The sequence below is a fragment of the Chelonia mydas genome, chromosome 7, assembly GCF_015237465.2.
Source record: "Chelonia mydas isolate rCheMyd1 chromosome 7, rCheMyd1.pri.v2, whole genome shotgun sequence".
NCBI classification, from domain to species: Eukaryota; Metazoa; Chordata; order Testudines; family Cheloniidae; genus Chelonia; species Chelonia mydas.
In genome coordinates this window covers 79,018,315-79,030,315 of record NC_057853.1, presented here as the reverse complement: position 1 = coordinate 79,030,315, position 12,001 = coordinate 79,018,315, and the positions used below count along the sequence as shown (strand labels likewise).

The following is a 12,001-nucleotide window of genomic DNA, read 5'->3' as shown; positions in this document are numbered from 1 at the left end:
GGAATTAGGACTTCTCCAGTAGCTGGTTTTCGGTCCACATGACTCAACTGGCAAGATCAGGGCCATAGTGTACTCTGTCCCATGAGTAATGAAATATTCTAGTGTTCTACAGCTTCCATCACTTTGGAGCTTCAACTTCACACAAAATTTTATGAAGGCGACACAGTGAAGTTATGTTTGAAACTAGCTTTAATGAGTGATAGGTGATGTAGAACACAGCACACATGTCCATCATAGACACATTGGTCCAGTCACCAGCTAGCTGGTAGGACATCATGAGCCATCCCACAAACCCAACTTCAGTGAAAAAACAAAATAGGGAAAGACGGATTCAAAAGTGGGTATCTCTCATTTTGGAATTGTATATTCCAGGAATTTCTAAACATGTTAAAATATTTTAATATATTTCCTGTGGCTTTTATTTATTATTATTTGTAAATGTGTGTGGTGCCATAGATGTTCATGGCACTTTCATCATTTGTTATTTGTGTGCAGAGTACCCTAGATCAGTGCTTCCCTCACTAGCAGAGCTGTATACGTTTTAAAGGAAGGGATGATGGCATACTGATTCCTATGTATCTTGAAATATTGCCAGTGTTAATACTCCCAATCCCAGCTCTTTCCCATTGGACTTGTGGATGATCTGTTATGCTTTGCCCAGATGTTTTGCCTACGGTTATTGTTTAGTTATTTTCTGGAAGGGATCTTAGGGCAGATGTTCCCATGTCTGTCCCCTTCTCTTATCTACTGATAACTTTTCTGCACACAGTGCAGATTTAATTGCCAATGTCCTTTTGAAACAGGGAAAAGAGATTCCCTCGCTAATAATTACTCTGTTTATTTCAGGTCTTTTGCCAACATTGCATGTGAGAAAGCAGTTTTCCACACTCATCACAACATTGGTTCTAATAGCATCACACACACATGCTGAGATTCCTTCTTTACCTTCTGAGGACAGTATACCCACAGATTTTATAAACTATACTTTTCTATATCTTCATTTTTGCCTCCTGTGACGCTTCAGTCACCAAATACTTCATAAGGGGGAAAACCTTACACCGTAAACAACAGCAATAAAAAAGTTTGCCAAAAGTCACCCCTCTGCCTCCTGCTTATAGCGTCTGCCACATCTTTCCCTTTCGCTATATAATATGATACATTTACTGTCCCAGTAACAATCACCACCATGATTGTGCTTGCTCTTCTTTGTCTGTCTGCTTGCCTTTCTGCCAATATTATAATGTAGTTCATGGGATTCTGCCTCATAGGTGGTAAGAGTTAGAAACAGACCCCTTAAGCTATAGAAAAAATTGCTTGCTATGATCATGTTGAAGAGAAATTGATACTGCTTTAGACACCACAAAATAATTTTCTGGACTTTGCCTTTCGGTCTTTTCCCCTTCCCTTCTCTTCACCTTTTTATCCCTTTCCTTGTTTTTCCATTATTTTGTTTCCTTTCTTTCTGCGTTGCTGTAAGAACTATGTTTCTAAAATCCAAGCACCATATATAACTCAGCAAAAGTAAAGCACAGCAACAATATTTCATAGTTTTATACACCACAACAAAAGGCATGGCAGTGGCTCTGTTCTCTTAAAAGTAACTGTTTCATTTTGCTGAATTTCAGGATAGAGAGTTCCTCAGAACCAAAATATAGCAAGAACTAAAATCTCCATATATGAAAGATTAATTAAGCCAATCAATCAATAAACAGCTAAAGAGAAGAATTATGCAACAGGAGATAAAATAAAGTGTTGATTAGAAAGCTGGCTTTAACTTTCTGGATGCTACAGATATGTTATGCATTGGCGGGGTTATTATAGTACCTGTTTCTAAAATGGAACTGTGGTGAAACTCTGTACTGATGCAGGTATCTGTGTTATGCAGGACTGGGGCCTTAGTATGCAATTTGGCATTTGTGGTGTTCTTGTACAGCATCACATGATAGAATGAACTGTGCACCTATTAAAATATTATCTGACAAGCTCCAAAGGGCCTGCTGTAAAGGGCCTGCTCCTGCTGAAATCAGTGGGAGATTTGTCTTTGACTTGAATAGGTGCAGAATCAGGTTGTCCTGTGAATGCATTAGTTCAATGCAAGTGAAATGCAGTAAAATGAGTGGAAATTTAAGTAATACACACATTTTTAGATGGCATTTCCTGATTTGGCCGTTACCTGAGCCAAAACAAATCTGTCAGAGAAAATGAAACAGCATCCATGGGTACAGTGCTGCTGTGGCTTTTTTATGTTAGTATTGTAATGAAATTTGGCAAGTTCAGGACCTCTCCCTTCATAAAGAAAATAATGAAGTAGATTGGTGTGTATTTAATTGGAATAGCAATATCTTAGACCCTAATCCTAAAAAAACATACAGACATGCTTAATTTTAAAGAGATGAGTAGATCCACTGACTTCAATGGCACTAGCCACATGACTAAAGTCAAGCATGTGTTTTTGTAGGATAGGGGTCTACATGTATTTTGCTCTTGTTGTTGAAACTCTTACTCTCCCTTTCTGAGTTGTTAAACTGGAATATAAACCAATGTAGGTAGGTGCTGAATGTGCAAATGGAGACTCTAATACCGCATTGGGATCTGCTAAGCTGGACCCCTATGTGTATGTTGACACTGCACATCAAGGCTACCTCTACATGACACACTGATTGTGGTGGCGTCTAGCGTGTGTGTGTGAAGCTACATGTTGAAGTGAAAAGCAGGCTGCATCCATGCTGTGTTATGTGTCAGTGAAAGGCTCTGGTGGGGGGAAGCAGTAGGGAAAGTTTTCAGAAGCTCCCTGCTACAAGATTCTTTCTGGGGAAAGCCACCAGAAACCTTTCCCGTTTCCGGACTCTTTTCAAATAGCAGAAGAAGGCTCTGGCAATGAGGGGACAGTGTAGGGTGACCAGATGTCTTGATTTTATAGGGACAGTCCTGACATTTGGGACTTTGTCTTATATAGGGGCTTATTACCTCCCATCCCCATCCTGATTTTTCACACTTTCTATCTGGTCATCCTAAGGCAGTGGGACACTGCATGGCTAAAAAGAACACAGCTTGGGCAAGAAGAGAGCCATGTAGGTGAGTACTCAGGTACATACCCAAATCCTTTGGACATGTTTTTACTCGCCTAAGCTGTGTCACACCAACTGCACTGCTATTAGTACGCATGCTGGGGGGTAACCCGAGTATGTACATTACATGCCACCAAAAGAAGTATGCAGAGTAGATGTATCCTACACCAGGGGTCTGTGGAACTTGGGTTTGTGGACTCAGTGTTTCCAAGCACATGCTTGAGCAGCTCCACTGCATTGTAAACCTTTGTGTACAATTCCTGGACCCAGGATTCACAGCCATGCTAACGTGTCCATGCTGCACTAGGCAGTCCTTCTGACTGGGGTCTGTTGCTTGATCTGCATTCAAGCTTCAGAATGACAGGGTGTCAAGGTTCCTTCCCCACTCTGAACTCTATGGTACAGATGTGGGGACCTGCATGAAAGACCCCCTAAGCTTATTCTTACCAGCTTAGGTTAAAAACTTCCCCAAGGTACAAACTTTGCCTTGTCTTGAACAGTATACTGCCACCACCAAGTGTTTTAAACAAAGAACAGGGAAAGAGACCACTTGGAGACGTCTTCCCTCAAAATATCCCCACAAGGCCTACACCCCCATTCCTGGGGAAGGCTTGATAATAATATCCTCACCAATTTGTACAGGTGAACACAGACCCAAACCCTTGGATCTTAAGAACAATGAAAAAGCAATCAGGTTCTTAAAAGAAGAATTTTAATTAAAGAAAAGGTAAAAGAATCACCTCTGTAAAATCAGGATGGTAAATACCTCACAGGGTAATCAGATTCAAAACATAGAGAATCCCTCTAGGCAAAATCTTAAGTTGCAAAAAGACACAAAAACAGGAATACACATTCCCTCCAGCACAGCTTATTTTACAAGCCATTAAACAAAGGGAAATCTAATGCATTTTCTAGCTAGATTACTTACTAACTTAACAGGAGTTGTAAGGCTTACATTCCTGATATGTTCCCGGCAAAAGCACACACAGACAGACTAAACACTTTGTTCCCCCCCCACCTCCAGATTTGAAAGAATTTTGTCACCTCATTGGCCATTTTGGGTCAGGTGCCAGCAGGGTTACCTTAGCTTCTTAACCCTTTACAGGTGAAGGGGTTTTGCCTCTGGCTAGAAGGGATTTTATAGCGCTGTATACAGAAAAGTGGTTACCCTTCCCTTTATATTTATGACACAGGGCTTAGACCCAAGTCACAGCAGGGCTTCGGGTCTGATCCTCCCCCGTAGCTGGGTCCTAGGATGAGTGCTTCCTGACCTGGATCAGAGTGATTTGTGTGTGGAAGGAAGAGGGGCTTGGGCTAAAACCTGAATGAGAACCAGAGCTTAGCGTGCAGTGTAGACATTATGTCTGTGCAGCATCCCATTGATCTGGGATCTTATAATGTATATTAGGTGATAAGCTAGTTTAAAATAGATTTGCAAAAAGTTCCAAAAATGGCTTGAACAATGTTTTTCAGGAATGTCAGAGTCTGACTCAATGCCTATTGAAGTCAATTGGATGCTTTTCTTTGACTTTAGGTATCTGATGAGGACTTTAGATTGGAAAATACTTGTCTAAGTAGTAGAATCTGTATCCAAACCTTGCCTTGCAAGCACAGATTTCCCCATATAAAGAGAGAGTAACATCAGAAAGGCTTTGTTTTTTCATATCTGCCTAACCGTAGGAGTGCTTACCTGCACTGAGCTTTTTCCCAGAGGGACATTGGAACTAAAATGATATATAAAAATATTTTCCTTTGGGAGCAAACCAATTAGTGCCTTTTCACTTCATTATTACTTTTAAGATGCTTTTATTTTCTGTTACAATCAGTGTCTTCTAGATTAGTATCAGCATTTTTATATGTACTGATAAACAGGGGCTAGAACAAATAAGTACATATTTTGCACTGGGGAACTTAATACAATTGATAATGTTAATTATATTCCATGTAATGCTTTTATTTGTGTACTTCCTAGAGTGTATGATTACAATGAACTCATTTAGATTTAGAACCTAGAAAATATCCTCTGAGTAATTTCCCAAACGTCAGTTATAAGATTATAGGAAATCTAATTTAAGAGAACTAATTTGTACTGGAATGCTACACTTGTTTAATAATTTAAGATGGAAGTTCAAGAACAATTCATGCAAATGGAGAAAATTGGACATCAGATTTGTTTATTATTCTCCTTGCTGTATTAATCTATTATCAGATGTTCTTATCAGTGATCTTATTGGTATAATTACCATGCCACATACAATTTAGCTAATCAAAATATATTCTTTGACCTGAAACAAGGTAGAAAACATCTGGGTAATTTTACGGTTATGAAAATATATGATGTAGAAGATATGGACATGTAGCTTCAATAATTTCCATTCATATACTGCCCTTTTTATAGGATACAAAGAAATTCATAGAAGTACTGATAATTTATAGTTCAGATTGCAATTACTGTATATTGATCTTATTCAATTATGATCGTTTTTATAATTACTGTAGTGGTCTGTAATACAGAGTATAATACAATCTGCTGAGAGGAAGATGATGCTTTATTTTTCAGCTTCGGAAAGCTATTATAGATCATGTCTCAGACTCCTTCTTGGATACCACTATTCCACTTCTAGTTCTCATTGAGGCTGCTAAAAATGGAAGAGAAAAGGAAATAAAGGAATATGCTGCTATATTTCAAGAACACACCAGCAGGCTTGTGGAGGTAGGTTTCATGGATCTGCAGCTGGACTGAATATATGTGATAAGTGACTTCATACTGCACTACATTTTTCTACCTGATTTGATAACATAGTTACGCACAGTAACTCAGCAAAATGCATCAGTGACTAAATTCAGTAACAACATATGCTTTCTTTGTTCACTACCTGCATAGCTCTAAGATCTGGATTTATGTGATCTTGGCCTCATATAAGATTTCATGACAATGGAAACTAGTGGGTTATTTTCTTCCCTCTTTAAATCAATGGGAGGCTTCCCAAAGAGGAGTTCAGTAGGAGTAGGATCAGATGCTAATAGGATAAGAAACAATAACTTGAAATATTTTGGAACTCTACTACCTGGACTGTTGGAAGCCACAAGTCAGTGTTAGTTATTTGCGAACTGTTTCACCCTTAATGTGTCTAACATGCAGGATAATGTGAAATGTATAATCAAGCTTCCTGATCAAGGACTTGTTACTTGACCCACAGTTTAAAGCCTGGAAAACCGATCCATGGTGGGTAGATGCCTGTGGTTGTGTGGAGCCTGGGGCAGATATAAGAATCTGTCTGTGTGTACTAGTTTACAGGATTTGGTCCTAAAAATATACTCAAATAGATGCAAAAATAATTTTAATTTTATTCAGAGTGGAATAATTTTATATATAAAAGGTAAGAACATTGTTTTCTATTACTTGGTAAATGTGCTGAATAGAATTGTTTTGGACCTTGAGACCCAATCCTGTAAACACTATGCACATGAGTGACTGTACTCAAAGGGACTATTCACATGGATAAAGTTACTTGTGGGTATGCAGCACTGGGGCTTTAAACACTAAAAACACTGGAAATGCCCAAATTGGGGTTCTCAAAGCAATATAATCTCAGATGCATGTTATAGGTAAGTTGCTGCTTTTTCCTTTTCTATCCAATGTCAATGATGTAAAACTTGGGGGAAAAAATCAATGATTTTTCTGTGTGGCTAAAAATTATTCAGTAAAACTGTTTGTCTCAGAACCAAATCATTAGTCGTGCCTGATCTGCAGATGATTAAAAAGAAGACATGGCTAAAGAGGAATTGGGATATTTTATTTGTATCTCTTTTCATGTACTCCTGTAATTAGGAAGTAAAGCTAGATGTACCATTCTCTAATTCACTAGAAAGTCTTCTTTACATCCGATTAAGTGAGCTGTAGCTCACGAAAGCTTATACTCAAATAAATTTGTTCATCTCTAAGGTGCCACAAGTACTCCTTTTCTTTTTGCGAATACAGACTAACACGGCTGCTACTCTGAAACCTTCTTTACATATGTTACAAAATAAAATTAAAAGCTAGAGATTGTAGCCTAGTGGGCTAGTTTGCCTTTGTTATATCCCCTGCTACTGTAGCTCAGTGGGCTAGCTTGCCTTTATTATATTTATTGCTTTGCATTATGTTCACCAGTAATGCAAGAAACCTACAGGCCTGTATCCAGTAAAACATTAGCTTCAGCAAGTTAGCATAAAGCTTGAGGGCAATGCACTTTGAACAGATAAACTTTGCACAGATAAACGGTCCAACGGAAAACCCCAAGTATTTGGGGAGCTGAAAATAGAGTTTAAGGTGAAGTTCTGACCACAGGTACATGAGTCAACCACAGAAGTGTCCTGGCAATGAACTGATGTACATAACAGGTACATGAGATACATCTAAGGTTAACCTGTTTGTTTGCCTATATAGATCTTTTCTTATAAGTTTCTTATTTTCTTATGGGCTTGATTATTTGTTTTATTATAATAGGTTATATTAGAGTATATTTTGGCTGTAACACAAGAGACGTGCAGGCCACATCCTGTATGTTCAGCTAAGGCAAGGTTAGCATACATACGTTTGGGACCTTTCAGCTAGATAGATGGTGATAAGGTCCATATATGGTTGTGACCTTTAACATAGAGGATGCATTAAAGCAGGTTGGCATAGGGGATTTCATAAGTTCATACCCTTTTAAACTTATCAGGTACACCACAACTTGGAAAGAACTGAAATAACCAGTTAGGACAGAAATAACAAACATGATACCTAATCACAAAAGGGCCATGGTAACGAATTGCTATATATGATAATAAGTTAAGATCATTGATATACTAACCTATAGGAAAAAGCCACTCCAACATTTAGTAAGGTGAGGAAATACAAATAAGGGAAAGGGGAAAAATTCCCTACTGAATATGCATCTAGCATAGCAGTGTCAGCATAACATATTATAAAAGTGGCATCCCAGCCTAGGGGCAGGAGGAGAAAGAGATGTAGTCCTTAGGAAGTGCCAGAATGATGGCGACTGGTGATGATGGGGAAGGTGATGGTGATGAGAAAGACAATGGCTAACACTTCAGGTAGTTCTACAAGGGATGGTGTGAGTATATGGATGTGCAAGTGTACATTCTGTAGGATCTCCGTCTACCTTACTGAGTTGGGGTGTTTGTGACTGTGCTAAATGTTTTAATAAACTATATTTGTAAATATAAAAGAGTTCCTGTAGAGTGAGTGTTGCAACTGTGCACATCGGGGTTCCCAACTATATAATAATTTGAATAATACTGGGCCTGATCTTGGGGCAAGAACCTGTCAACCCTCAAAGTCATAAATAGGGATTCTTAAGTAATCGACATAATTGATACACAATCTAAAGATCAGACAACAAGATTAACCTAAATTTTCAAAAGTAACTAGTGACGTTAGGTTCTTTAATTTTTGGGTACTCAACTAGAGAACTTGGAGTGGCCTGGTTTTCAGAAAATGCAAAGCACTCAGCCTCTGAAAATCAGGCCCCCCTTTAAGGTGTCTGGAGTTGGGCACGCAAGGGTTGAGACAACCAAAATCACTAGTAAGTTTTGAAAATATAGGCCTACAAATCAAATAGTGCTTTCCTTTTGGCACTTTTATATTTTCTTTCTCCAGGTAAGGAGGAGAGGGTCTCGAGGTAGGCAGGGGTGTGGCCGCTGGGTCCATGACTGTACAAATTAACTGACTACAAAAATCCCTTGGAAATGGAGTGCCAGTACAGCCAATGGACTATAGTAGTGATCATGAAGGAGTGGTTCTTGTGCTCTGCAGCTTGTGTCAAAAGCATTCTGGCTTTTGCAGGGATGGCTTCTGCACAAAGCCCATTTATTTGGTCCCTAAAGAGTTGTTTTTGTTTGCATCAGTTTTCAAATTCTTGTTTAAAATCATGCATTCTCACACATCTGAAAATGCACCTGCCTGCAAAATCCAGCAAGTACATAATTTATGAGAACACTGTCAAGGCTTGCAAAGCTAAAGCATAAATGGTGCTTTTTCTTATGACTTTGAAAAGTAAATGAAATTCTCTTTTTTTAATTGTCTTTTTTTCCCCTTTCTTTCAAATGTAATTTTATTTAAAAATAATCAGTGCCAAAATCCTAACTCTCATGCTTGTTGCCAGGGAAAATTATTGGCAAAAATCACATCATCTATGATTCCAGCATGTCTGTAATGTTTTGACTGTTAAAAAAATCCAAGTTTCTTCTTCAAGTGCTTGCTCATGTCCATTCCATGCTAGGTGTGTGCTTGTGCCACATGCACAGTTGCTGGAGATTTTTCCCTTAGTGGTGTCCATAGGACCGGTTCTAGTGCCCTCTGGAGCTGCATGTGCATGCGCTGCTCTGAGGTGTGCCTCTGGCTCTGCACCCTCTCAGTTCCTTCCTATTGCCTGTAACAGCTGCTTGGACCAATCCTGCTTGCTCTTTGAAGGCTTCTTTCCCAGTGGTTTGGACTCTGTAGTATGTTGTATAGTTATTGTAGTTAGTGTATATCGTTCTTAGTTAGTGTATATAGTGTGAATAGTGGTCCCTGTCATTGAGGGACTTTCAACCAGGGGTTGGGCATGCCCTGGTCCCCGGGCTTCAAGCAGTGCCTCCTATGGCAAGCCCATGCCTGTGACTGACCTGCACTCTAGCTGTCTACAGTGTCTCCAGGAAACTCACTTAAAGAGAAGTGTCAAATCTGCAGGTGCTTTAGACCACACAATCAAAAAGATACAGACATGCATCTGAAGGCCTTGCTCATGGAGGCAGCTCTCAGACCAGCCTCAGAGCTGAGCTGCTCTGAATTGGTGCCAAGCACTTGGGTTTCTGTGTGAAACAGTCCACCAACACCAGCTCCTCTCAGCACTGTTCTTCATCCCTAGTGCTGAGGAAGAAGCATAAGAAACAGCATACCAAGAGAGGGTGCTCTCCAGTGCAGAAGAGGGACAAGTGGGGAGTGGCTGGGCCACTTGTCCTCCCCAGAGCCACTGTTGGTCTGGCAACTCCACCTAGAGCACTGTGTGTGGTCCAGGACCCACCTCCGATTTCTGGGAGTGGGCTCCTTCAACTCCAGAGGCTTTTGAGGGCATGATGTTCAGGCAAAGGACATGATGTCCCTTCTGATCCCCCCACCCTCAAGACCCTCTGTTTGCCAAGGCTACCGGGTATAGAAGGGATCAAGGGGCGGTGAACTCCATCACAGCACCATCCAGAGGAAACCGCTCCATGGTCTCATTACAGCAGTCTCTGACCCGTCGTCAGTCACCGTTCCTGGAGGTGGCTGCAGGTACTTCATCTCCATGGTCTCTGAGGGAAGCATCCTTCTTAGAGTCTGAGCCAGAATCCTTCGCCCTGCCGAAGAAGTACTGGTACCTGACCTAAGCACTGGACTTTCGGTACCAGCTCCCCAGCCAGTGCTTGGCCACCGGGCCACAGGCCAATAGAGTGGCAGTATTTGAACCTGTGGGGATTTCCCCTGGTACCGACACCCCCTTTCCATAGCTGAGACTTGGTGGTGTCTGAGAGGCGAGCCACTGCTTTGTCCCACCCGGCACCAGACCCTAACTCCAGTACTGACCTTGTTACTGAGGTCCCAGAAGTGGTCCAGGAAGAGGAGGCAGTCCCTCCTCCGGTACTGTCCTCTTCCTCATTATCCCTGGATGAGGTGGTCGCAGGCCTCAGTAACCCATTGGATGACTTCAGGGCCCATCAAGAGCTCCTGAAACGAGTCAACGCAAACTTGGGTCGGGAAGCTGGAGAGCTGAAGGAGTCTGCACACAGCCTAATTGACATCCTGGCTGCAGCGGCTCTCTCCAGATTGGCCCTGCCAGTTAATGAGGCAGTATTGGGACCTATCAGGGCACTGGGCACACCCCTTTCTCTCTGCCCCCCACCTCAAAAAGGGTGGAGAAGTAGTACTGTGTACAGGCCAGTGGGTTTGAGTACCTGTACTCACATTCCCCCTACCAGTCCCTGGTGGTGTCAACTGCAAATGAGTGGGACAGATGGAGCAGTCAAATGCTACCCCCAAAAATAAAGAGGCTAAGAGATTGGACCTGTTTTGATGAAAAGTTTATTTGATGAGCAGCCTCCAGTTACGTATCTCTAACCAGCAGGCTCTGCTGAGGAGGTATGATTTCAATGGCCAAATTTAAGGACTCGCTGCCACAGGAGTCAAGGCAGGAGTTCATGACCATTCTGGAGGACGGTGGCCAGAATCTCTCTCCAGGCAACTCTGGATGTGGCCGGCTCAGCAGCCAGAATGATGGCATCAGGGGGTGACCATGTGGCGCTGTTCATGGCTCCAGTCATTGGGCCTCTTTCACGAAGTGAAGCAGTCTGTCCAGGACCTCCCCTTCGAGGGTACCTCCCTGTTCTCTGAACAAACGGACTCTAAGCTGCACGGCCTCAAAGATTTGAGGGTCAGATGTCACATCCTGGGCGTTAACAATCCCCCAGCCTCCAGGAAGCATTTTAGGCCTCAGCAGTCTCCCACATTCCCAGCGCCTGCCAGGCAGGAGCCCTACAAAAGAAAGGGAAAGGGCTATAAACATTGTAAGCCTCGGCTTCCCAGTCAGGCTTGTGAATAAACCCTGATGGGGCCAGGCAGGCCTTTTGAAGGTATGCCCGAAGACAGCATACCAGTCTGGACTCTGGATCCATCCCTCTTTTGATTTTGGACTGCTTGTCACCCTTCCGCCCAGTGTGGTCTTACAAAACATCAGAACGTTGGATGCTCAGCACTGTAATAGTCGGCCCCACGCTCCAGTTTTTTCCACCCCTCCCTCCCAACCCCCTTTTCCATCCCTCTTCAGGGACCCTTCTCAAGAGCAGCTACTCATCCAGGAAGTGCAAGCCCTCATGTGTGGGGGCCATGGAGGAGGTTCCTCAAGTCCTGAGTGGGAAGAGGTTTTACTACC

General features: G+C 41.9%; 1 protein-coding gene across 3 annotated transcripts in view; it reads left to right on the top strand.

Annotated features, from left to right (window-relative positions):
• CTNNA3 (catenin alpha 3) overlaps positions 1-12,001 on the top strand; it is an 891,674-nt gene that overhangs the window by 480,269 nt on the left and 399,404 nt on the right. For all 3 annotated transcript variants that reach the window (XM_037904831.2, XM_037904833.2, XM_043550666.1), the window contains exon 9: positions 5,629-5,781. In XM_037904831.2, coding sequence (XP_037760759.1) covers positions 5,629-5,781 — 153 coding nt within the window. The remainder of the gene's footprint in view (positions 1-5,628; positions 5,782-12,001) is intronic.